Source organism: Magallana gigas, chromosome 4 (assembly GCF_963853765.1).
Source record: "Magallana gigas chromosome 4, xbMagGiga1.1, whole genome shotgun sequence".
NCBI lineage: Eukaryota > Metazoa > Mollusca > Bivalvia > Ostreida > Ostreidae > Magallana > Magallana gigas.
Genome location: NC_088856.1, coordinates 19,510,891 through 19,538,849, shown reverse-complemented (window position 1 = coordinate 19,538,849; position 27,959 = coordinate 19,510,891). Strand labels below are relative to the sequence as shown.

The 27,959-nt window shown below is 32.7% G+C and overlaps 2 protein-coding genes and 1 long non-coding RNA gene across 4 annotated transcripts; 1 reads left to right on the top strand and 2 right to left on the bottom strand.

The window, feature by feature from the left end:
• Nucleotides 1-707: 707 nt before the first annotated feature.
• Nucleotides 708-8,616, bottom strand: LOC117686896 (uncharacterized). Of its 2 annotated transcripts, XR_004599973.2 has the most exons (5): nt 8,274-8,616; nt 6,515-6,677; nt 5,314-5,399; nt 4,237-4,332; nt 708-3,491 (listed from the first exon to the last, which is right to left on the bottom strand). It is a non-coding gene; the product is annotated as an uncharacterized lncRNA (long non-coding RNA). The 2 variants fall into 2 exon arrangements; XR_004599972.2 differs by lacking the exon at nt 8,274-8,616 and having other exon boundaries at nt 6,515-6,855.
• Nucleotides 8,617-17,480: 8,864 nt separating this feature from the next.
• On the bottom strand, nt 17,481-22,792 carry LOC105328538 (mitochondrial import inner membrane translocase subunit Tim17-A). Its single transcript, XM_011429464.4, has 7 exons — nt 22,650-22,792; nt 20,442-20,535; nt 20,191-20,254; nt 19,773-19,901; nt 19,591-19,626; nt 19,196-19,270; nt 17,481-18,345 (listed from the first exon to the last, which is right to left on the bottom strand). The coding sequence occupies exons 1-7, from the start codon at nt 22,673-22,675 to the stop codon at nt 18,227-18,229; spliced, it is 543 nt and encodes a 180-aa protein (XP_011427766.3). The 5' UTR covers nt 22,676-22,792; the 3' UTR covers nt 17,481-18,226.
• Nucleotides 22,793-22,907: 115 nt separating this feature from the next.
• LOC105328539 (uncharacterized) lies at nt 22,908-27,922 on the top strand. The gene is made up of 3 exons (XM_011429466.4): nt 22,908-24,086; nt 24,322-24,441; nt 24,796-27,922. Exons 1-3 carry the CDS (start codon nt 23,169-23,171, stop codon nt 25,672-25,674), a joined length of 1,917 nt encoding a protein of 638 aa, XP_011427768.2. The 5' UTR covers nt 22,908-23,168; the 3' UTR covers nt 25,675-27,922.
• The last annotated feature ends 37 nt before the right edge of the window (nt 27,923-27,959 follow it).

Sequence of the window (27,959 nt, the reverse complement as noted above, 5' to 3'; positions counted from 1 at the left end):
TTACAAACTCTCTCATTTCAATGGATATTATAAAATCTGCCACGCTCACACTGCACGAAAAGTCGCGTTTAATTTCACCTTAAATGCAATTTAAACGTTACGATTATTTAAAATTTAAGTATGTAGTATTACATATTGTGTGCCCGAAAACGTTTAAAAATAATTAGCATTTAATATGAGTTTACTGGATTCCGTAAAAGAACAAATTTAATAATGTCGGAAAAATTGTAAACTTACTCATACGTACAGATTTAAGTGTTCCGTAAACTAACATTATACCTCTTGTATATTAAACATATAATTTTCATTAAACATGCTCAAAAAATTAAGTTTAATGGATATATTAAATTTGTTTGGTTAATAAAATTTAATGTTGAATTTTAATTCATTATTTGTTCTTGTTTAATTTACATTTTACATTATTAAACTGTCAAAAATTAAACTATATACGGATATCTTAAACTTCCTAAAACATTCAAATAAACGCTTTTATCAACTTACATTATACCTCTTGTTTATGCGACGTTAATATTTTGATTAACCCTGCCAATATAAACTGGAATTGTATATATTTTACGTCATTATTATTTTCGTTTAATTAAATAATTATACCACCGCATACATCTTTATATAACTTCAAACATCCAGTTGTTCTCTTTGAAATTGTTTTCGCTATCATTTTTGAAAATTAAAATCACACACAAGTCCACTTAAGATTCGATTTTATTGCATGTTAAAGTCTCAATGATGTAAAAAAATAAATACATGTATTGTTACAGAGCAAAACATTTCAAAGTTTTAAGCATAAAAGTCAGAATTAAGAAAATTACAATACCTACGTCATGATCAGATACATATGGAATGGATGCCATTACAATTTCTGATATAGTTCTTAAAAAATACTTAAGTAAAATGTCCAAATTTGGAATTGTGAAATGCACATTCGACTTAAGCAAATGCAGGCTAATACACATTAAATGGAAATAATGGAATCTAAATGGACTAGTAGGAAAAAAACACACAACTGAAACAGACCCATAAAAATTGCTGCATGGTCTGCAAATAACAAATTCTAGCTTAACTTGCGTATTTTCATATACAACATAAATTACAACACAAAGTCAGTTTTTCTATATCATGCATGTGGATAAAAAAAAGCAATTGTTGAAAGTTGACAATACTGAAGTAATCAAATTTTTTTTACTTATTTACTGGTCACTAAAATACATACACACGCACACACAAATTCTCTTTCCTAGTACATGTATTTTGCCTAGTACATGTATTTTGAAAATAGCATGTTTTCATAGAAACATACATACTACATACATACTCTATAGTTCATAACTGCAAATAGATAAGAGTTTCCATGAAAACCACTTCAGAGAAGATATATATTAACAATCATATTATATGTAATAGCATTGAAAAAACCCTATATATTTATATATATATGATGCATACAAATACCAAATTATACTAAATTGAATGAACAAATTGTTCAATAATAGGATGTACATGTGCATCTCTAATTTTAAACACTTCATGTGATTTTAAAAAAAATTCCTTAGGTTTTACATTATAATATTGAAAATTTATTATACAGAAAAGAAAAATACCAGACTATTCAGTTAACATTTTGGAACGTATATAAAGTAATTTTAATTTACACAAACTTCCAATGCAAACAATAATTGATTATCAAAATTTGGCGAAATGGTAAATTTAAATCATAGAAATTCAATAAAATTCTTCTAGTCTATCCTAATAAGGTCTGGAATAAGATCAAGCATATGCATGTACAAAATTTAAAAAAGTTATGACACTATAAAAATTCAACTCAATCTTACTTATCATAAAAAGAAAACAGTTCCCCCAATATTTTACTCAGAAATGTCTTATCAAGTCTTGTTTATTTCTTGCATCTGTTAGAAACTGACAGGGAAGCCTCACTCGCCCACAAGCAAGAGCAAAAGGATCGGTCTTGAGACACCACCTTTCTCTTACTTGGGTATCAAGATCTGCAACTTACTGCCAGCAAAGCCCTTTCAAAACACTCTTGCATTGTCTCCTGTATATTTTTAACAACAAATTTTGTCCACTATAGTGCTAATTAAGCTAATAAATTATATAAGTGAAACTTGTACAAATATGTAGATTAAAGAGATAAAAATTGTATTTTTTCCGTAAATTTTCTAGTCTACGCCCAAGTTTCAGGAACAAGCTTTGAAAGATATACATACAAAAAGTCCTGTATAACTGCCTAGATGTCCATAAAAACTACTCTTTACTCAATAAATTATCAAAAATCTAGTCTTTAACTCTTTACTTAATCAAAACAAAAGAAACAAATTATGATAAAATATTCATTAAAATAACCACTTTATATCACTCATATATGTGTTTAGTTTATAATTTGATCTATGATTTTAAACTTATACAAGCCTTTGACAGGGAAGCCTCACTCGCCCACAAGCAAGAGCAAAAGGATCGGTCAGAGACGCCACCTTTCTCTTACTTGGGTATCAAGATCTGCAACTAACTGCCAACAGAGCTCCCTTTAAAAATAAATAACTTCCTATTGTCTTCAGTTCTATTATGCTATAGAGATGTATGCACTAATTACTGGAAATAAACTTAAACATATTTGTAAATAAATTGAGATAAAAAAAGTATGACTTGGTTACATGCCAATATGACAAAAATTGAAAATCATAATGGCCAAATTTAATCTGTAATTGATCAGCATAAAAAAAAATTCAACAATAAAAAAATACACAATGAATATTCTTTTATATAACAGTATGAATTGAACAAGTAATATCAGATCCTGTATTTAAAAAAATACCCAGCATATTTTTAGGTTCATCATACTACAACAATACATCAAGCTATTTTGCAATGATTTTACAGTCATATCACATATTGAGCTTTGCAGTTCTCAAGAAGTGTTAAACAACTCTTTATACATGGATAATAAACCTACATCTAAATATGAACCTCTTGCAAGGAACAAAAATTGTCCATGGGACGGAGTTAACAATTTTATACAATCAACAATGTATATATGTCAAAATGCTTGCATATCAGTAAAACCATATAATAACTTTCAGCTCAGGTGAGCTAATTATACATGACAGTTGCAACTCTTTTAAAAATCTCAAATGGCCCATTTCTGTTCATTTGATATATTTTCTGGTTTGTCTCTAGATGATTCACTGTTGGTCCTTATACGTCTTATACTTTGCCTTTTTGAACATTTGGATTTCAGAGCAGAACTTTTGGTGTCCAATTAAACATTCGTCAGAGCGCCACTTTAGAGATGTGATTTCATATATTGTGTCATCTTCCCAATCATTTTCATATTCTGATGACATCATCAAGTACTCGACAAGAAATACAGGTTCTACTTGTTTCTTTTTCTCCTCATCCCAGGAGGTCTTTTGTTTAAATACAGCTTGACAGCCTGTCTATAGTATAACTTCCATTTTCTACAACATATATACACACATAAATACACATGTTTATACACACATATTGTCTTTAAAAAGCCAACATTGTAAAATGTTCAGGCTTTTCTTTTAAATTCCTGAGACAATTTATTTAAGCATTAAATCATTGTTTTTTGAAAGAGGAGTAACAGGCGTTTGTGCATCATGAAAATTTGTCTGCACACACTATTGCAGTTATGAGACTATATATTTCAAAAAACAAGAGATATTTGTGAAATACAATTGTCCCCTTCTCCCTTGGAGACCTCTACAAAGAAATGAACGAAAAAGCAAATAATTGGGATTTTCCCATATCCAAGGGGCATAACTCTGTCAAAAATTGCTCAATTAGACTCTAAATCAAACTTGACCAAAATATTATTATGATGAATCTGTGTGTCAAATTTCATATCAATAGGAGCAACCTCTGCGTTAAAGGAAATTGTTGGTGGACCGGCCGATCAACAACAGCAATGTAGTATTCCCTCCCTTGTCTGAAGGGGGCATAATAACAAGTATTTATATTTCTGTTAATTCTTGCCTTATCTGCAAATGCGATTTATACATCAAAACTCCTTATTAATCTTAAAAGGTAAGTTAAATCAATAGAACAGTCACTGTATATAATACAGCATATATTAGAACTTCAATACAAGTTCATGATTTTGGCAGTTGTAAACAGGGACATTTGAACATATGTATGGTCAAGACTCTCAAAACATGCAGTGCATATAATTGGGCATACCCTTGTTTCCTTTGATACAGATCCATTCCTTTCTTGAAAGAATCGACTCTCTCCTTCCTTTATCTTGCATAGACAGGAAATATCTGTTTATTGCATCTAAAATATAACATTGCAACAAAAATTAGAATATTATTTGTAAAGTTTTATTTAAATACAAGAGCGCGGGATCTGACAAACACAGGGTTCGACACTAACTGTTTGATGCATTAGTCCAGGCAGCCGGACTATTGCCTGTTCATTTTAACTAGTCCGCAGGCAATTTTATGTGCCCGTCAGAAATAAATTAAAAAGCATTACCGTATTTGCCTTATATATAGTATGGAGTTTTTAAATAGCATTTGTAAGAAAGGGGTGCATAATATACACTATAATGTTTTTCTTACAGGTGTTGCACATGTTTAGTTGTATTGTGCCATGCAGTACATAGCAATGAGCTGCGTATTCACTATCTCTGTGTACTAGGTGTATGCCGCCATTACAGATGTTATAAATAGATCTATGCAAATTAGATCCAGGCTATGAGCTACCTTGTTCTTTTCATTGTCTAAGTTCTTTAAAAATCTGTTTAAAATAATAAGCAATTTTTCACAAATTATTTAAGGTAAAACAATTCATTTAAATAAAACAACTCACAGGAGATTCGTTTCACCTATATTTTTTAAAAACACAAAAGCGTCCCTTTCGAAGCTTTTGTTGTGAACACGTGCGCTTGTAACCTATTAATTTTCTCGGACATCCCCTTACGGCAAAGAAATAATCAAGTCACCCATAATATCCTGCATACCTCTGTTGTTTTGCTCGGTAACTCTATAATCACTGCAATGTATCATATGCTAGATAATAAAAATACAGTCAGGGTTTTCCATTAAAATGTCGACAATCACACATCGTTAATTTACACATTTTTTAAGCAAAACTTTTTATTAGTTTGACCGGACTGACTAGACAGAAATTTTGTTAATCTGTATGAAAATCTATTAGTCTGTGACTAACGGACTAAGGTTAGTGTCGAACCCTGCAAACAAAATTTTTTATTGGTGTGGTCTAAGTTATTTAAAATTCTTTAAAAAGTTTTACTTCAATATTTGGTTTCCATCATCAGATTTCATTTTTCACTACAATCCTAGGGAAATTCCATGGGAGTATCCATCATGCACAGCAATCTGAAAGTATGCATTCACAAAATATCATACCAAGGCCATACAATGATATAGTTGCTGATATTGAGATAATTCCTCTCAATACGCTCCACATGTACATTACAGTATAATCCTGTATAATACAATTAACAAAAATTGTAGATGTGTACAAATGATTGAATATATATTAATATACAAGCCAGTCACAACATTTATGCTTATCAAATATATGTATGTTATGCCTCAGCAATATTACATTCAAACATGCAAAAAAAAAAATCAGTAAGGTATACAGAACATCATGAGTTTTAGGTGTGGAAATCAGGTGTACAACAAAAATGAAAGGCTTTGTCACCCAATTCTTTTATTTATTAATTAGCCAAAGCTTTGTAAAATGTGTTCAGATGAAGCCTACTGTTTTAATTCCTGTTTTTTGTCAGAGAATGTACCACATAATCCTCTAATTCTTAGCCCCACCCACCCAAACAAGATTCCAGCAAAACCTAATTCAAAAATCATTTAAACAAAAAGCTACAATAGATTAATCACTGAAAAAAAAATCTGCAGCTTCAATTCAGTCATGAATTTTTTCAGGGCTGGGACGATACTTTACTTAGCAGATTTGGTTCAAATCACGATACATGAGATGCGATATGATACATATCACGATACATTGCAACTTAATGAAAACATGAATAAGGGCTTAAAATTTATTGAATCTGTCTATGTATTACCACATGTCCAAAGTGATTTCATTATATTTAAAATGAACGTTGAACAATTTACAAATTACTTTCGTCTTGTATTCACTACTTTTCATAAACAAGTAATCCGAAAGTTTTCAACACTCCAGATTTAGCTTCGATTTGACAACTTTACGAGGTTTTCTGCCACCTTTGTACTTTCATATTAGGCGCCCGGACTTAAAATAGCTGGTATATGAAGCTCGGATATTTTATGAAAATAAAAAAAAAGTTCGCTACGGTATCGTTGTATTAATGGTAAATGTATCGATCCAAATATCGTCAAAGTATATACCGTGATGCACTGGTGTATTGTCCCATCCCTATATTTTTTTGCGGTTATATGTTAAATATAGCAAATCAGACCAATATTTTATTGACATCAAATATACTTACATGTACTTGGCTGGGTACACATATTTTAACTTTCTTATTTCCTTTCTTTTGCGATGGATTACTTTCAGAGAGTATTTAGCGATGATTTCCTTCTGCCCCTCCAAGATTTTTTCCTGCTGAAACTCAATCTTTCTCAACTTGAAAAGTGGCCACGATGCTGGTCCTATTCATCAAAATAGTGAAAATAAATCAAAATACAGGCATTGAAGAGTTATTCTAGGCCTCTAAGGGGAATCAAGTCAAGTCGTACCCAAACCGACTCGTATACCCAAGCCGACTCTTAATCAATAGGTCACAGATTGTGACTATAATGGGTAGCAATTCTTGGTTAATAGCTACACTCTGTCCCGAGTTTTTTTCTTCGTTCACTTTTTCTTGATATTTTGATAATCTTAAATACCTATGTGCTCAAATGTTCATCCTCAAAATATATATGAAATATCTTAAGATTATCTGTTTTGAAACACCCCTTTGGCTTTTGCCCCTTCAGATCTCAATATACAACTCAAAATAGTCTATGGGGATTTTTCATTGCACCAGCCATGAAATAGCCTGGATAACGAAAAATTGTCCAAGGTATATATTCCAAGTGATTTCCAGATGGTGAAAAGATGTAGACATTTCCTATTATAAATTTCCATAAGAAATTTATTTACCTTCATGTGAACTTTTATGAGTGAAAAATGATGTGTCATTGAATGGAGATATCTTGGATATATTTTCCATTTCATCGATTTCAACTGTACTTCTATTTGAGTGTAGGTGTATTTTTATAAAAAAAATCATCAAAAAGTGATGGAAGCAATAACTTGGGACAAATTATAATCAACATTGATTAAATTTGAAACTTGTGTGTTTAATTATTGCCCCCCCCCCCCCCTCCATTCTCGGGTTATTTTTTTATCATTTATTTTTATTATAACTATATGTTGATTTATGCTACATTTAAAAAACACAATTAACGCAAAAGCTATGTAGAAATAAAATATATACCCCTGGTATAAAAAGCAAAGAATTTGCAATGTCAGCAGACACCATCTTGTAAAATTTGACACCTCGCTAGGAAATCCTTAAATTATTTATACTTGTTTCTATCATATCGCTGGTTCTATGGTATCGCGGTATTTCTGTTTACTTATAGTAGCACGCGCTGAAATTGACATTTAACATCGGAATATTTTTAGACATTGAAAACAGACACGTTAAACATTACTGAGGTATATAAACTCACAAAACATTAGTTTCTGGAAATATTTTCGTATTGATAGATTTTTTAACAAAATAATATAACTACCGCGATATCATAGGACGGGCTCATAACTGAAAAAGTACTGACCGGCTGGAAATGATGGTCTCTTTAATTTCATAAGGTGTCAAATGGTAAAAATAACTTGTGAATGTGGGGGGGGGGGGGGGGAGGGGGTGAATATGGGGGTTGGGAGTCCCGTCCCCAAGCATCTGTGAGTACAAATACTTATACCGGTAGATAATATGGTAATTTGATAATATGACATACCCGACAATATTTATTTAAATGAATATCAATATTAAAAAGTTATGACTGTGGGCATAATCATGTAATTTGAAGTTATTTTTCACTCGGTCTATCCGACTATTTGATTACAAATCAGTTTGGTTACGAGTTGACTGTACTTCTTACAAGGGAAATAATCATGTTCACAAGGGGAAGTAACTATAAAATTACAAGAGCATGTGTTAATGGGACGCTTGTTTATCGATACCGTAATCACCACCATACCTACTAAACAACTGGTACTACTGGCCGGCGAACCTATCTCCAAGGTGCTGCTACATGTAAGAACAGAAGTTGAGGCAAAGGACTGACGTTGTGGGACAGTTTCGCCATCTTGTTTCTCACGAGCGCTCTACCTGCTTGACATGGTGGTGACTTTTTCTTCCCTTTCGGCACTTGACAATAGTCTTGACAATGGATGTTTTCCTAAAGATTTCGTCGATGTACGAATCTGATGATTCATCAGTCCAAGAGCACTAAATTCTGATAGATCTACTTCGCTACTTCACTCGAATCTGACATGTTATCTCCATCGCAGCTTGGCGGGTCCCGAATTCTCTCGATTTTTGATTGGCTTAATTTGATTCGCATGCGCGTAGAGGTTAAACTCTCTCTCTCTCTCTCTCTCTCTCTCTCTCATCCTGAATCAATTGTTATAGTCAAATATTTTTTATTTGCTTTGTGAGTTTTTTCGTTTTTATTTTACTACAAATCAAATATTTCCTTGAAGTGATTAATTTAGTGGGGTTTTTTTTCTTCCCAAACCCCTTCCACGTACATGTAAGTTCAGAGCTGCAGCAAATAATAATATTGGATGCTTTATAATATTTTGTCTGTTTGTATCAGTGTATAAACAATATTTTATTCGAAATGAAAGATGTATTAATGGCACATTAATTATCACGTATATTTAATGCAAATCAAACTCGGTTAAACTTCAAGTATAAGCAAATTTACATATAAAGATCAAACTAAAATTATCATAGTTATATATTTTTCTATTAAACTTTATTATACTTTTTTGTATATTGTATCTAATCTACTTATACGTGTCTGAAAAAATAATCATTAGGATGTTTTGTGTTTACCGTCTCGAACCCCTCCCATGATTAAATCAGAACATAATATCAGATACTTTGATACATATAGACGATTTTGTGTATTTGCAATAATGAGTACGTAAACAACATTTTATTTTGTATAAAATAACATATTATTGACACATTAATTATCATATATATTTCCTGAATACCAGAAACATTATTAAACTTTATGTATAAATGTATTTACGTATGCATGTCAATTTTCTTAAACGAAACGTATAATTTTTTCTATTAAACTACATTATTCTTGTTGTATATCGCATTAAATCTAATTATACATTATTATAAAATCCAATCAAGTAAATGACATTATATTTTGCATATAATATAACGTTATACACAAATTATATTAAAAACAAGAAATATAATTTGGTAAACGAATCTATAAAATTATATTAAACGCGACTTTTCGTGCAGTGTCAATCTCAAGTTGATGAGATGATAAACGGTATTTACCTATAAATTGTACATATGCATGCAGTTGGTATTGGTTTTGTTAAATATTCGTGTACTTCAAAATTATTAAATAAATGCTTATACATTATACATTTGGGGGAATTTTCAAAGTAGCCATGACCTTCTTGTATAAACACATCGGTCGACCTCTGCTTCACTTCAAGTAAAAAATACATGTTCATTAAATTGTTCTTTACAGTTCCATATATATCCAAAACCTAAATTGTTAATCAACTGTTTTATGTACGAGAGCCAACAATTAGAGGCTAACTGTCTTTCACATTCATTTACCATATCTTGGTATATATTGCTTAAAATACAATTATCACTATTCTGTAATTTTATCCAATATTTCAACATTCTATATTTTCTATCCAACTGCAATCATTTGGTTTACGCCCAAATTCAAAATATACCATCATTGATGTAACACTTTTCCTAACACATAATAGTCTCATTAGAAAATCTAGATGTATGCTCTCTAAATCACTTGCTGGGTGATGTCCCCATAATTCACAACAAACCATAATGTACTATGTATCAAACAGTGACAATTTTGTATTAACGTTCAAACGTAATGGCTTATAAGATAAGACTTTAAAAAACAATCAACTTAACAAAATCAGACGTATATATCCCTTATTGTATAATTAATTTAGAAAATGGAAATGACTGTGGTAATTAGCACCACTGTCCACGTATTAAAAAAATTGACTTCCCAAGAACTTCCATTTCCGACAGATCGATCGCATTCCCGTCAGTCCGGCGACGATAGTTCGATTAGTAATGATTGATTTTTCAGGAAAACATTTTTTTGCCACAATAGTAAGGTTTTTCGTTTTGTTTTATGTATTAAGATGACATTAAACATGCGACAAATGTCGCTCTCTGTTATGCCTCGTAACAAGAAACACCAACTATGGACACATCACCATAAAAGCGCGCACCTGGCGAAATCCAAACTTGTTATTGTTTTTAAGATCACGACGCCTTCTTTAATTCCATTTCAGACCAGAATTTACAGTCTTGAATTAACCTTGGGGTTCCTTTTTGTGAAAATATTTTGAATATAGATACAGTTCTGTTTGAAAAATATTTCCATTAACGAACTTGCCTTGCGACAATTTTGGCATGTTTCCTTGATAAAATACAAAAACAAGGCGGTTAAAGATGTCAAAAATTTACGAAACCCAAGAATGAATTTATTATACGTAGACCGTTTATCAAGGTAACTTTAACATGCATTTCCTGCTATTCAGCGTGTTTAGGACCCTAGAACCCCAAACTTTTTTCTTGATATGTACTATACAATAATCAAGCACATGCCCCTCCCCCCTTTTCTCGCAGAAAACATCTTTTTTAAATTTACATGTTAAAATTTAATTAAAATGAAAGTTGCCCCTCCCCCTTTTGTGGGAGCATGTAAAAGGAGGAAATGAACGGTGAGATTGGTGTTATATGAAGTTATAGGTGATAGCTGATAGTAAGTCAACCCCCACCCTCACCCCCACCCCCACCCCCGAATTAGGATTGACGTGATTTTGAGAAGCTGCATGCTTTTTTTTTTTTTGCTTGTCAAAATGGTTGGGAAGAGTTTGGCCCCCCTACTTTAAAAAAACGATGCAACGTAATTGAAAGTTTTCATTCAAGTTTGTGCTTTATATGCATAAATTAAATTCTACTCGACATAATATGTTTTTTCTGCGGTATACAGGTTATGAATCAGGCTGGCTCATTAAGATTCTGGATTGTCCGAGTGACGAATGATGTCTGTCACATCGTACCCAAACAACGGGGCTCCATCAAGGTCATATAGGATGCGTTCATTTAGAGTGTGTCTGTAATTAAAATAAGAAACGGTTATATAAGTTACATAATCTAGTCTTCTGTTCATCAAGGCATGAATTTTTAACTTAGATTACCAAAAGTGTTTTTCAATATATTACGTACGTATATAGATGTATTTTCAAGTCATCTTTAATAAGCAAAGCAATGCATGGTGTTTTTTTATTTGAATTTCAAATCACAGATTTTTTTACTTCAGCGATTAAATATCGTTATTGATTAAGACTGCAATTAACAATATAAATAATTGATTGGTAGGTGGATTGCAACCTGTTTAAATTTTGTCTGACAGTTAATGGTGCGAGCTTAGACCACGGCGCAAGCAATTTTATTATGTGCCATAAAAAATTATATGATTCATGCACCTACATATTAAATTTATTATTATCTTGAAAATTTCAACTTTTTTTCTAAAAATGATACGCTAATCTTCGCTATAGAAGATACATACTATCTCTTCTAATGCACTTTATAATATGATATAAAATTACGTGAAAAACAAGAGATAAGATTTCGGACGATTGCGAGACAAACAAATTATATATTGCTTCTTAGACGATAAAATCTGTCGACGAAGTACATCAAGGAAATTGATTCTTTGTGGAAAATTATTTTTCGGTTCAGCAAAAAATAAGCCGATCATTTCATCGTTTCGGTCGATTAGTGTTCATGCGACAGATTTCTATCTGTTTAACAGCACCATTGCTCCGTTCGTTTTCTTTTTAATTAAGACTTGGAGATAGACAATCGTCTGCTTGTTTCTGCAGTGGGCGAAGTTCGAGTGCGTGGGCATGAACTTCTTTGCTCCCGCAAAATGAACAAAAAAAAACAATTACTATTTCGAGAAAATTAAAATTTGAAACAACACCAGCGTTTCTCGAATGGTCTGATTTACATTGTATTCATCATCCACATGCACTTAACATTCTATTTTCGTTTTTACATAATAAACATTGAACCTTCAACAAAAAAAAGCATGCGCTGTCAGCGAATTCAACGGTAACGTCACATTCGTGATGTTTCTAAATATCAGTATAGAAAAACAATAGCTGGTACAGGGAGTGGCTGGCGAGGTTAGGTTATAACCATGTTTGAACTAATTATATATTACTATATAGACATTCAATTAATCGCGCTAAATTTAACCTTGACCTCCACTTCACCCAATTGTAGCAGATATCCATTCTTGACACCATATTGTACGAGGGTCAATCAAAAAATACGAAGACAATGTGGCTATCTAACATATATTTTTCATAATAGTCATAATTAACAGATAAATTTATGCACCTACACTTCTTTTATTGATATCCGATTTTTAAAACAACATGTTTCGTCACCACGGCGCACGGTAACGTTGAAAACATGGCGTAAAGGTGACGCACGCACAGTTAATATATATACCCAATCTTTATATCACCCGGAGTCTTTTGTGCTTTTTACCACACAATTGAAATCGGCACTTTATCACTTGACATCTAATTTGCTAACATTTGTTAGAAAATAATAAGTTAGTTCCTCGAAGTTTTTAAATTCTTACCGCATATCTCTTCGTTTACTGTAAGAAAAACCCTGAACGTCAGATGACGTTGTTTATTCTTTTGACTAAATATTTAAAGATATTCTTCTCTATTTCGTTCGTTCGATGTTCAAAATACAAATACCACCACCCTAAAAAAAAATGTAACACAGTTAAACACAAACGTTCGAATAATTTTTGACTTATTTTTTCCACCATTGAGCATTCTCACAGTTCTTATCGACTTTTCTCCGAGTTTAATCCATATAGTGTTAATACTTTTCGTTGCGCCGTGATGTCCGACGACGTCAATATTTTCGGTCAAATCTAAAGAGGACTATCTGTCTTTAGTTACTGATATATGTACTACAAAACTATTCATCCGGTCGCTATTTGGTACATAGAATATCATGACAAATGTTAATTCGAGGTTTCAATATTATTTGGTTTTATGTCCAATGTATAGATATCATTTTCAACATATGGTTTATTGTTGGCATAACACAAATTTTGACCGTGCGCCGTGACTTCATTTTTGCATGAATAGATTTTAAGTTATTCTTAAAAATAAGAAAATATATTTACTTGTTGGATTTCAAACTGTTTGAAACAACTGCTTAATAGATTTAATAATTATATGACGTCAAGTTACATAGCTATGGCAAAAGTCTTCGTATATTTTGATCGACCCTCGTATAACCTGTCCTAGGATCCGCCATCTTTCACTTTTTCTTTATTATTTCGATTTTCAAATGCATGCACTTCAGTGTCAACTTCTGTGTCCAAACAATATTCATTCTAAAAATAGGTCCAAGATTTCTGTTTTGAAACGCCCCCTTCTTCTCGTTGTTGAAATCAGTCCTGACTTTAACCCCTTTCTATTTGTAACCAGTAACATTGGTAACATTGGTTAGAGTGCTTGATTATGAATGAAACATTGTCTAATAATGGTTACAAATGAGTTAAGGTTAGGGTTAGGTTTGGGGTTAGGGTTAGGTTGGATAAGATTTGGATTAGGGTTAGTTTAATAGGGTTAGGATTAGGGTTTAGGACCAAGCATTAGTCCTGACAATTACCCCTTTCTATTTGTAACCAGTAACATTGGTTATATCGGTTACATTGCTTGATTATGAATAATATACAAACTTTGATGTACTCGTGACAGGTTACATTGGTTACAGGTAACATTGGTTACAAATGGGTTTAGGTTAAGGTTAGGTTTTGGGTTAGGGATAGGGTTAGGGTTAGGTTAGGTTCGGATTAAGGTTAGTACAGTGCGTTGTTACTGATTACAAATGTAATGGGGTAAGTCATAACTAATTTCTTGCCATATCTAAAGTTTAATGACAGGGCTAAAAAGTCGACGGGGGGTTTGCATTGAAAAAGAGGTAAATTTGTTGAAATATTGTGCATTGTGTTCTAAAAAGCTCAGAATTGACCAAAGATATATCGATTTTTTTTCATTACACATGTGAATAGAAAGTTTTTAGGAGAGGTGGGTGGGTGCATGATAGTTATTCAATTCAAATAGCATTTGTAATTTGCTAAAAGATATTTTTCAAGAGAGAGAGAGAGAGAAAGAGAGAGAGAGAGAGAGTTTGGGCATGAGACGGAACAGATATAATGCATAAATGGACAGACTTTGCTACGAATTTGCTACATACAATGAATTACACATAAAACTTCCTGAAACGATCAATGATTAATATCATTTAAACATTTATGTTTTCATCATAAAGTCACATCGATTTTTAACCCACTTATCAAACATGTAACCTGGAACCCAAATCTTCGCCTACGTGCGACAAGCTCTATTAATTACCTTTTTTTCATCTCCCCGGTTTACAGAGACATATTAGTCTTATGATTAAAACATATCTCAATTAAAGCAAACTTGTATTAAGCTAAATGAACTATATTTTTATTGTCCATTTCCAAATAAATCATTCAATGTTCGTTTTTGTTTGCACTAAGAGGAACGTTGGATGGTGTATCGTTCGTAATTCCACGGGAAGAGGTTTTTAAAATAGGATTAGGCTTACTACTAATTTTGATTTTGTTCCTTAAGACGAACCACTCACAAAATGACGTCACATGAAAAGTTTCAAAAATTTCTTGCGTCAATGAACGAAATCTTTTCAAGAGCATGAAAATTCATCAGTGTATTACTCTGGCATTCTATAATATGATTATAAAAAACAAAATATTTTGGTTCAGATTTAAAATAACAACTTACATGTAGCATATGTTATGTAAAGGTGACTCTTTAGGGGCATACAAGACTAAAAATTAAACGGGACACTGACATCATAGGAAAGAGGAAACCTGACAGACCCCATTGCGTGTTTTGTGAATTGTGACGTATATATGCCAAGAGCCTGTCTACTGGATAGCACGGGAGGGAAGGGTTCAAGCGGAGAGGCGAAGAAAAAGCCTATTATCTTGGGAGGTCTTAGAATTTAGAATCTTTTGGGGGTAAAGACGTCGACGTACGTACATGTACTTGGGCTTTCGCGGACCGATTACAGATTCTCTGTCCCCACCCCACAACCACGCCCATTTATGTCCACGGCTTAGGACTTAGGCTTAGGGCATGGTTAAAGACTTTTGAAAAGTATTTAATTCAGTTATGGGAACGTTTTACTCCAAAAGATATGTTTAGTTTTCTAGCATGATCATGCTATTTCTCTGGGATCGGATGCTAAGGGACAAGTTATTTTTAGAGAGTGGAGGCCAGGGTCCCGAGGGGGGGGGGGGGGGCTTATAAATACACGTATAAAGAAATTTTGCATGTCATCAACAACATTAAATTTCTATTTCTAATATCGCAAGTCAATTTCGCTAAATATATTTCAGCACGTGATATCTATGGAGATACAGAGTAAAAGTGAATTATCAGATGATGTCGAATCATAACAAATGATTCTTAAATAGATTGGTTTTAAAATGCGTTATTTTTTCATTGTTAGAAAATTAGTGATGCATAATTTCTACCCAGATAAACTATGTACTGAGTATATTGTGTATTTGTGCATTCTTTTCCTAATTCGAAGGTAAAAGAAAATGTTCTGTAAATGAAGTGTTGGAGTGTTAAAGAATTAGTCTGTCCATAAAGTATTTTCGAGTATAAAGTTATTTTTATTTACACTGAAGTGTGTTTGAGTACTGATGCACTGGTTTGTAAGTGGAATGTGTTCGTATGTTCGAGCATTATGATAAATTATTTTCCACCGCAAGACGCAAGTTCAAATAAGTTCCATCAGAAAGTGTGTGCAAATTTAAACCGAGCCGATGTGATGCGTGTTTTCGGACGCGAAACCACTATAGGATACCATGTTTGTTTGAATAAATAGTGTTTTGTCATCACGCAAAGTCTGGTGTGATTCTTCTCCTTTACTACTTTACGCAGTGATACATTTCATCCCCATTTTGTAAACTTGATCCTTACATGCCCTGGTTTTTTTTTGTTGTAGTTGAACTTCATGCACTGAAAAAAAAATATCGAAAATTTTACAGAAGACGACGACCCATCCTATACAAACTATACAACACCTGTCTGAGTTGAGCTTAATTTATTTTTATGTTCTCATACATACACAAAAAAAATCCAGACAGACTTTAAAGAGATTGCTGTGGAAGATTTAAAAGAAACTCGTGTGCTGAAATTATCCTTTGAGTAGTAAAAACTTTTATATGTCATTTAGGATTTTTGTCAATTTATCTATAGATACACTTACGCCATAAGTAAAAACATCGCCAGGGGGTCGAGTTCAGCGTATAATGAAAATATAAATTCAAAAGATTAACAACAATTAACATTCAGATGATACACTAAAATCTTGCAGCGAACAAGGAAATAATAAGCTATGGGGACGATGTTATATATATAATGTATGTGACATGCTTCTGAGGTATACACACGAAGTTTTTAGCAGGTACGCGGAAAGGTTTGCAAGAAATCGTCAAATTGGAAAGGTGACATCGATGAACAAACCTCATCTAATGCATAAATCTGCCAGAAAAGTTATTTATATATCTAAGGTACCGAAAGGTCGCAATACATGAAAAACAGCATCTCTGCAGACAAACATGAATTAGCAACTACAGTTTTTTGGCTAATGATTTCTTTGGAATTTTTGATACACATTCTCGGAATCTATTAAATATGTATGTTTAGACCGTGGATGTTTTTGAAAACTTTTTCGATGGTCTTCTTTCATTAAATAGAAAGCTCTGGCAGTTAGTAAAATTTTCCCCTTTGGCATCCACTGGTCCACCAAATATAACTTTTGCACTTACAAAAATTATAATTAATGGTTTACTGTAACCGCGGGTATTTTTTTTAATGGTTAAAGTTTCAATTAAAAGCATGAGAATTTTTTTTCATGGAAAAAATTACAAAATATGTCATCAGAAAGTACTTTCTGCAAGAATTTTGATTTGTACAATAACAAGAATTAATTCACAAAACGTGTAAATATGCGTATATAATAAAACCGACAACAGAAATTTGTTTGCTTCATTTTTTTTTATTGATTTTTGTCGTTTTTTTAAATGTTTGAAAACCAACAACAACGGTAATCTACAGTAAATACAGCAAAAGTATCTGGCTAAGGAGAGATAACTCTTATCAAACCAGAATGAAAATCGTTTTAAAATATTATAAATAAAACTTATTAATTTGTGTTGATTTTCCTGTACCATAATTCAATGCACATTTTTACTCAGATCTGTACATGAAAAATAAACTCATAGATGAATGCAATGATAACAGTGTGTGATGTTGGACTTAATTATTAATCATTAATCAGAAACACAGAATATGTACGCAGAATGCATGTACATCTAACCCCTAGATCAGACTGACCTATACAACAAAACAATACATGTACATGTATGTACACACGTGCCATGTATATACATGTGTAGATATAAATTGTGTAATCTTGTACAGTCATAATGTGATTCATGTCCCTACAAATTTTATTTATACCGGGAACATCTCAACATGTCTTCACAGAGTACACGGCTCCCTGTATATCACTCAAAATCACACAGATCTGAACAAGACTTTGGGAATTCCGATCAACACAGTACATATCAAAATAAATGTCTTGCTAACATGATGGATTTCATCTGTTCAACAGAAAAAAGTAATGTTCATTCTTTGTTCTCCACAATATGATGAAAATGTAGCAAAATGAATGGCAATGGTAAAAAGTCACAAGTAAAATCCTAGTGGTACATGTACTGTGTCATTGATTTGTCTGAGTCTGTGGACCGAACATTCCAAACACAGAGCCTAGTGAAGGGGTTTCTGGGGGAGGGGGTTCTGCATGGGGGTCTTCAAACATCCTTCTGTTGGTATCGTTCTCTACAAAGATTAAAATAATTTAAATTCTTTTGTCTTGTTGTCTCTTTGCATTAATTTTGTGTCTAAATTATAACAGAACTACTCCTACATTAATTTCATGCATTTTACTTCTGTCTTATAATACTGTTTCGTTTCTGTAAAATTCATATGCAGTGGAAATTTATCATGAAGTCAGTAATGCCATTTTTTTTTTAAATGAATGAACAATATTCATAAAGGGAAAAAACCCAAAACTTATTTCAGAAAAGATTCATAAAAATATTTCAGAATCGTCAATTTAAATGAAAGAACTATTCTTGAACACAAATAAAGTGGTGAAATGCAACTTATGATCACCTTAAATCAGAATTTTCTGAAAATTGGAAAGAAATTCTAATCATAAAACTTTCATCCTGTCTTTTTAATCTTTAATAACAAATCTTCAAGCCAAAAAAATTTAAAACTACACTATGAAGGAAAATTTTGTCCCCATTTTATTTTCATTCCGTTCCCTCCTCATTGCAAGGAAGGCTAATTTTAAATGTAGCTAATCCATTGTAAATCATATCTCTTTAAACATATTGTATGCAAATTTGAAAGATAAAAAAACTTTTACAACTGTGATTAAGTGAAAGTAATGTGGGACAAGAACAACCATAAACACAATATAAAAGGTTCTAGACTGAAATTAGAATTTAGAATTTCAAAACCCTTTTTTAAATGATACTTAAACAACAAGAAAAAGAGAGAATCTTAATCATATATGGAATTTCTCTAGGCCTGATTCATGATCCTGGGTCTTGAAATACTAAAAGTAAATACTATAATTCTGTTTACAAGCAACCATCAGGCATGACAACTGGGCCCTTACCTCTGTAGGCTTCCTCCCCAGCCATGCGGTTCATCATGATACTGATTCCTTCAATCATTCCTAGTAAAATTCCTCCTGGAAAAGCAAGTTTTTATTCATAAAATATTGTCAGCGTAGATTTGAGGGTTTAAAAAGCAGTGTTACAGCTCTCGCCCATTATGTAATTGGAAATGTGAATGTGCATGTGAACTGTTGTCATGCTAACAATCATAAAATTCTAATAAATAATGTAGATATGCCCTTTTTCATTGCAAATACATGACAAATAACTTAAGCGATTTAAGAGTTTAAATATTGGGGGATGAAAAATGAAATAGACTGCTAGAATGATAGCATCACAATTGTAAAATTTGGGAAAAGTTTGATGAGAAAAAATAAAAATCCACAATGCTTACCTACTACACCAGACCCTGTGGCTGCCCAATAACCATCTACAATTAGAAATATATGTAATAAATATTATGGGATTCTACTTTCTCTCTTTGTAGGAAGAGGAAACAAGCAGGAGAAAGTGAATTTTACTTGAATTTTTGGAACAGAAAAAAAATTGAATGAGAAGAAACTTCCTAGTAATTACTTGGTAAAGCTAGGATGAAGCCTGTTGTAAAGCCACTCATTATGGAGTTCCAGGGGTCTTCTTTTCCTCGGATGCGAGCGAACGTGCAGTCTGCTGTTGTGAACATTAGACCCCACATGGAAAAACTTCCTGCAAATAAAATTTAAAACAATATTCAGAGAATCATAGCCACTGTGGCATCAAGCAGAGTACTTTAAATAGTTGGAATTCATTGTTTTTTAGTGTCAATTTTGCAATTCCAATTAAATAATACATCTGAATGCAGACTAAAATTCACATCCTCCACTTTCAGTGAAAGCAGGAGACAATTAATTGATGCATTGTATGATAACAGGATGAAGTACTGGGATTTAGATTTCACCATTATTTGAGTTTACAGCACTTTACAGCATTTTACAGTTAAGTTCTTGACCATTACCTGCCGTCCTTGGGCTATTGGATACAACCTTTGTTAGAGCACCTCTTAGTTTGGTTCCTTTACCCTGAGAATGAAAAAAAATAAAAATAAAATTTGAGCAACAACAGGAATAAAATTTTAATACATCAATAATTTAATTATCAATCTCAAATTCATGAATTATGGCAAATACATGTATCATATCCTGCTCAAAAGAAAAATGCTACTGTATATGATATATTACTGTACATGTCATTCATTTATTTACTTACCGCATTTCTAAATCCTTGGATGGAATGAAACACACTACCTCCTATCGTACCCAAAGCAAAGGCACCTCCGCAGTCATCCACAATTCTGTAGGGACTGAATATAGAGAATAACATTAAAAATAAGTTCTAAAAAATACCTGACACTTTCTCTTGTTCATTACAAGATCAATTCTTTGGATTTATGACAGACAGACCAGTTTGATCACACCTAATTGCTCAGTGGCTTAAGCACCGGAATGAAGATTCTTGAGGTCCAAGTTGGAATCCCATTCTGGTTTATCATCATTTCTACCTTTCTGTTACATTTGATGACAACTATCCCCGGGAATTGCCAGGTAAGTCGAGAACCAGGGGTGTTGATCATCAAGGACAATAATCGTTTAAGGAAGAAAGAATTGATGGTCAGACTGGTTTGACCCCCAGCACATATACTCTGTCCCAAGTGTTTGCTTCCACCACTTTTTGCTTGATATTTCAATAATAGTAAATACCTTTGTGCTCAAACTACGTTCATCCACTAATATGAAAAATGTCCAGATTATCTGTTTTGAAACGCCCCCTCTACCGCTTCAGGTTTCAATACACATCCAAAAATTGAAAGTCTAAGAGATTTTGCATTGCATCAGCCATTAATAAGCCCGGATGATAATGTTAAAAAATTGCGCGATGTATTCCGAGTGTATTCCGAATGGAGAAAAGATGTAAACATTTCCCATTACAAATCTCTGTTAAAATTTTTTTTCGTTCCTGTGAAATTTTATGAGTGAAAAAGGATAATTGTTCAATTAAGATATCTTGGATATATTCCCTTTCATCGATTTCAATTGTATTTCTTTCACAGGTATGTGAATTTTTATAAAAAATCATAAAAAATTGATGGAAGCAATAACTTGGGACAGACTATAGTAGCTCAGTGGAAAGAGCTCCTGATGAGATTCAAAAAGCCTTGATTTGAATCCTGGTCTTGTCCATCATTATATCTCCCATTATGTTACAGATAAAACAGACCAGTTTACTATCTTTCTTCTTAATACCGAGCGCAGCAAGAGGCGGACGAAGCCCGCCTTGTGAAGCAAGGATTAATGGTGGTAACACGTATATATAAAAAAATCAGTGAAAAATGAATGCTGAATCAGGGGTACTAAGGCCAAATAAAATTTCTTCCAGCCCTTGGCGCCGCCATATTGGCAGCCATTTTGTTTTTAAAAAGTTAGTTCGATCATTGATTGACTGGCACTTATCGATGTTTATTGCCACTAAACTTGATTAAATAAGTTCCAGTGTTTCAATAGAAGTTAATTTGAATTAAAAGAAATTAAAAAGGAAACCAGATAAGTTTCAATAGTGCTTCAATCAAGAAAACGACTTGTTCTATGTATGTCTTATCAAATTATCAGATGGAAAATAAAAACATTAACGTCAAGGAACTGATCTTTTAGATACTGAACAAAGTATGCAATTTTATTACAGCTGCATTCATATGAATTAAATTGATGATGAATGAAACAAGAAATAAAAAAATTCGGAATCACGTAACTCTCTTTGGCTATTTCCGAAGACAAAACTTGAACGTTTTACGTCTGAAATATGACGTCATAATGTAGACTGAGCACGCGACGTTTAGTTTAACTTTGACGAATGGTATGAGTAGGCAACCACATGCAGGCGGATCATACTGTGTGCGTTTTAAATAGATTTTATCACACAAAAATCAAACTGCACTGTGTTAAATCTGCGCTCGGTCCAACGGTCCCACGGTTTACATATTACTTGGATATTTTCAATTCAACATTACCCTAAAATTTAGTAATTGATGTAAGATTTCCCTTCAAAAATGTAATTAATTTCTTTTTAAAGAAAACAAGAAGAAAATCAACTAAAATATAAGATATTGGTGATATTATAAACTTCCTGACTGTCATTGTCAATGACATCATGTCATAAAAACTATAACATTACACATGAAACAAATAGATTCTGAAATCTTCAACCCAGGCTCACTTACCAATCAATATCCATTTCCAATCATTTACAAATCACAATTTCAATGAAATATTTTGTAACAAACACTTATGCAACTTCTCCCACCCCCAGGCTGATGTAACATGTGCGTCTTCAACTTTCATGAATGAACTATCGATTAAGAATTAATGAACGGTCAAAAAAGTAATTAAGACATATAAAAACTCAACCAAAATTATAAAGTACCATGGATCTCGAACATATTCTTCCATCGTGTTCTCCTTGGCGAATCTTCGATCACGCTGAAGTTCACCGGAAGTTAAAAAAGGTCACTGCATTGTTAGGTCATACTAAAAATAGGTTTTCTTTCTAGAACAAAAAAACTTCCATTTCCATTGCTGAATGGTTTTTATATTTTTAAACGATGATTGTATGAAAAATAGCAAATTACATTTTTCCGACTTAAAATGCTATGAATTAACAAAAGCAGTCACCAAAACAAAAATTGGAAAATGAAAGTAGAGCTGCAAAATGGATTACAGCCAGCTCGATCTATAAATTTAGTAGAAATCAATTAATTTTCTAGAGTAATGGCTCTGAAAAATGTTTCATCGTTTTCCAAAGAACACAATTATGGTGAATTTAAGGGAATTGGCACTGAAGAATTTATGTGATTTTTTGCTGTAAACAAGGCAACAAAAGAATGTGAACAAAATATTTTATCATTCAAAAAATTCTCTTTTCCGTCGACTCATTGTGTAAGCAATGGATAACAGGGATTATTTATATCCGACGTATGCAGATGGGATTCCTCATCCCAGTCAATTTCAGCAGACTGAAAATAATTTTGTCAAGCAAGAATACCAAGGACCATGGGAAAGCAGTGCTCCATTTGCCTCGGAACCTTTCTATGCAGGACAAAATCAGTATCCACCACCTGGATATGGAAACATGTCAAATAATTATTGTGCTTACCCACCGAACTATCCGCAATCGGCACCCGAATATCCTGAATTTGCGGGTGCTAATATCGGAAGCTATCCACATGGTTTTGGAGCTGGAACTAGTGCACCGTATCCGGGATCAGTACCATTGAATCATCTAACAAACAGCTATGCTGTCAACCAGTTTCCTCCTCATTATTATCCAAGCGCAGAATTTAATCATCCATCGCAAGTTTACAGTAACCATCCCTCTCACCATCCTTCACAAGTGTTCAACAATCATCCATACTTAAACCAACCTAGAGAAGACAGTTCAAACTTCGGAAAGTACAAAACCAGCAATAAACCTTCTCTTGCCAAACCATACACAAAATCCAATCATCAAGAGAGCTCACTTCCACCGGATCCATTTTATGGAAATTGGTGGGCGATCGCTCAGACAGAGGATGCTGCAGCAGATGGCGCAGAGGATAAGGAGAAAGTTGTTCCTCAAACAATTCTTAACTTTGAGAGAGACGATTCTCTGTGCGAGGTTGGAAATGCTTTGTTGCGAACACAGAGAGTACTGTGTGAAAATCTTCAAGGCCTTACTTTTAATGAGCCTGTTGCCCATGTGTATAGTCCGGCGGTATATGCATTTCAGACATACAAAGAGTTCATTAGAAAATACTGCACATCTGAGAAAAAGGTTCTCTTTGTGGGAATTAACCCAGGTCCATGGGGAATGGTTCAAAGTGGTGTAAGTTCTTAACTTGAATTTGAGAAAATTTCTGTTGGGCAGATTCTTCTGGCCTTCTGTGTTTATGTCAGTATTTTAAATTAAACCATCCTTTGAAACTGAACAAAAAGGTTACTTATTTCCTCCAATTTATTATTGTGTTTGATATGAATAATATTAAAACTAGTGTAAAATACATGTGTCATTATTTTGTTTACTTCTCTCTCATGTCTAATCATCCATTTTATAATGGCAGGTTCCTTTTGGGGAGAGGGCATTTGTTCGTGACTGGCTAGAAATACAGGGCCTGATTCTGAAACCAGCCTGGGAACATCCTAAAAGACCCATACTTGGACTTGAATGCACTAGATCTGAGGTAAAAATGAAACAGAGATACTGTGTATATTCTTGTAATTATAATTTTTATGATTATACATGTATTATGATTATATGATTAATGCATGTATACTCTATGAGTTACATGTAGGCCACTTATGTAAATATATATGGTATAACATGTTATCAGGTCTTTTATTAGTGAAATTTAGAAGTTTCATATCTCTGGTTTAATTTCATAATAGCCACAAAGTTTAGAATTTAATTAAATAAAAGTATCTATAGATAAGGCCACTTTAATACTAGTATGATTACATTGGTGTGGCCTAAAGAAAGAAACATTAAAACTACTAGAGTATTATATTAATTTATAAAATTAAAAACCTATTTACAGGTCAGCGGCAAGAAACTCTGGACTCTTATCAAGAGTCTAAGTGGACGCCCAGAGAACTTTTTCCAGCACTGCTTTCTGCACAACATTTGTCCACTCTCCTTCTTGTCAAAAACCGGCAGCAACATCACACCACCTGATATCCTTCCCGCAGAAAAAAGGAACCAGCTGAATCAAATTTGTGACGCCTCTCTTACAGAAGTCATTCGAATCTTGAAAGTGGAGATAGTTGTAGCAATAGGTCGTTATGTAGAAACTCGTGTGAAAAACATAATCAAGAATGGTAATTTGCCCGAGTTCAGAGTTGAGTGTCTTGCTCATCCGAGTCCACTCAACAGAAAAGCTGGAAATAGGTGGGCGGAAATTGCTGAGGAGCAGTTGAGAGAATTTGGAGTGTTGTCATACATAAAGTCAGATCATACAGTATCTGGTATAAAGCAAGATTTTTCCGAATCGGAAGCTTCCGAGCAAGACTCTTTCACAGATGGTAACTTTGTACAGCATCCGTTAGCAGTCCAAAGTTCTTTGGAGAAAGAACAGCCTTCCGATGCAAGAAATCCATTTTCAGACTCAACCTTTGTGAAACAGGAACCTGTTTTTGATATCAAATGCACCAATCAGGTTGCTGCACCAGAACCTCCCTTCCTGAAGCAAGAACCGGTTTTTGATGCTCCATGCACAAAAGATTTCGCACCATCTGATACTCCAATAATTGTACAAAACCCATTTTCAGACTCTAGTTTTGCACACCAAGAGCAATCAACAAAGGTTCCGTTTGTGGAACCAAGTCTGTATCATGATAGAAAACCCATGGAGCCAGGTTTGGCCTCTGATCTTGACATTAATAGTGTTGTTCAGGACACAAAAGAATGCCATTACTGACCAAATCTTTGTATAGCTGGATACTATAATGGTACATCCTTAGAAACTATCAGTATTCAAAGAAATCTGTACTCATGGTTTAGCTTTACTAGGATGTACATATATATATATATACATACATGTGTGTATCAATCATAATACAGTAATCATACGATTAGGGCTGTAGAGTTTTGTGTAGAATTGTTAGTGATATTTGTCTTATGTCAGTTTTTCTGTACTGTAGATCACAGGCACTTGTTTCTGCAACAGTTTACCCTTTATTATCATACTGCAGTGTGAACTTTTATTACAGAAACAAGTGCCTGTAATGTAGATGTACAATCATTCATGACATTGTTAAGAGTTTGTAAATATTAATGTACATGTACAATTCAAAGCTAAAGCCAGTACTTGTATAATGTATTAGAATCTGAAACTTTGGAGAGAAAAAAACTCATTATTATTTCACACACCAAGAACTGATTTGAATCTAAATCCAAATCTCATTCACAAAATTATATAATGATTTAATGAATGAAGTGATCATTTATTTTATTAGTTAGAAAGAAAACAAACCTCAGGGCTTACAAGTTGTATAAATATTCATAGTTGATTTAGTAAAATAATCAATAGTTTTATGAATGAATCCACTGCATGCACTGCTGTGTAGATGTTTCTGTAATTTTTTTTCTTAGAAATAATATCAAATCATCATATTGATAATCCTTGTGGTCTGCAAGAATTGTAGTTTACATGTAGTGTACATGAAGTTAACCCATAGCTATTTAATTATTAATACTAGTACCGGGTATACAGTACATTGTTCATCCTTTTTTTGGAGACTGACAGACATTGCATTTTCAGTCTTCTTCATTTCATGTTAATTTTTCGGGGATTACAACCTTTATATTGCTAGAATTGAATGCAAATATTCAGCCATTTTCCATGAAGGTTATACCCTCAATTCCCCTTCAAATAAGATTGCTGACTAATATGCACAACAGATTAAAAAACCAGATTTATTTTTGCTAAGCTTGAAATCATTGCTTTAGACAACATTGTACAATCCACCTTCTTTCCTTTTTAAGGCTTGTTTGATTTTCTAATTAAAAGTAATTTTTACTGATAAATTTGTAATTAAAGGTTGTTGAATTTATTTCATTGGTTGTAGTATGAATACAATATAGTATATAAATGTATTTTTGTGTATTTAAAGAGCATAAGAAAACTTTTTTGATACACAAATAAAAAGGCTTTCCTTGCTTTTATCATTTGTGATTGGATATTTGTAGAAGTAGTGATATTCAATGGAGAATGATTTATCTGTAAAATTTTGTAGAGAAATGCTTTATCTCTTTTGTTTGTCAATCATATATAATTCAATAAACAATGTACAATAATTCGAAGGAAATGAAAGAGTATGCATGTCATAATTAATTTTTTATTTGTGTTGAGTTTTGAATATAGATTGAAGTTTTCAATATCATAGAAAATGAATTTGATTTTGTCGGAACTTTGAAACCTGAATGTAATTGATTTATTAATCGATGTATATATTGAAAGAATTTGATTAATAGTCACTTTAGAAGATGATGCATTCTAGTCATGCTCTGCATACATTTAGAAAAGAAAATCTCAAATTACATTTACTCCCTCTTTTGAATTTATTTTTACATTACAATTTTAAAAGGAATTGTTTTCTGAAGATTTTTAAGCTATAATCATGATGATTATTAAAATTATAATATGATGTATTTATTATTTTTTGATTTTAGATTTAATTCATAATTTTTTTTAGTGCATTTTACCCTTTTATCATATACATATGTGTGTGTTTTTTTCTGACGTTGAATAGTTATTGAATATTTTAATAACAATATGTTGGCATTGTAGTACATGTAACAATTGTTTTACTTGACATATTTGATAGTAGACTTTATTGATTACTTCTTGTACAAAATGTTCTTTACTGTATTTCTACAAAGAAGCGTGTCAGCCTAACTGAATTTTCTAAAAGGAGAATAGCAAATACACATGTCTTAAAGCAATATAGGTTGAAATGCTTACTTTTACATATGAGTTTTGAGTTTTATTAGTTGGATGTTTGAAGAAAATGTTGAGTTTTGATAATAAATTTCATTATTTTTATGTTTATGTAAAAAGAAAATGAGATATACATACATCATACACGTTATATCATACATAGTTTTTTTTGCGATGTCAAAAACATGGAATATGCATTTAGAGACCAATAAATTTCTTCATTTGATGGTTGTTTTTGTGTTGTCAATTAACATCGGGATCGT

What these genes read in the sequence shown, in the direction of transcription:
- LOC105328539 (XM_011429466.4), top strand. Translation starts at nt 23,169, where the DNA reads ATGGATAACAGGGATTATTTATATCCGACGTATGCAGATGGGATTCCT. An exon ending in GGGGAATGGTTCAAAGTGGT is followed by an intron (nt 24,087 to 24,321) that starts GTAAGTTCTTAA and finishes TTATAATGGCAG; the next exon opens with GTTCCTTTTGGGGAGAGGGC. An exon ending in TTGAATGCACTAGATCTGAG is followed by an intron (nt 24,442 to 24,795) that starts GTAAAAATGAAA and finishes ACCTATTTACAG; the next exon opens with GTCAGCGGCAAGAAACTCTG.
- LOC105328538 (XM_011429464.4), bottom strand. Translation starts at nt 22,675, where the DNA reads ATGGAAGAATATGTTCGAGATCCATG. An exon ending in GAATATGTTCGAGATCCATG is followed by an intron (nt 20,536 to 22,649) that starts GTACTTTATAAT and finishes CTCTATATTCAG; the next exon opens with TCCCTACAGAATTGTGGATG. An exon ending in CACAGGGTCTGGTGTAGTAG is followed by an intron (nt 19,271 to 19,590) that starts GTAAGCATTGTG and finishes TTGCTTTTCCAG; the next exon opens with GAGGAATTTTACTAGGAATG.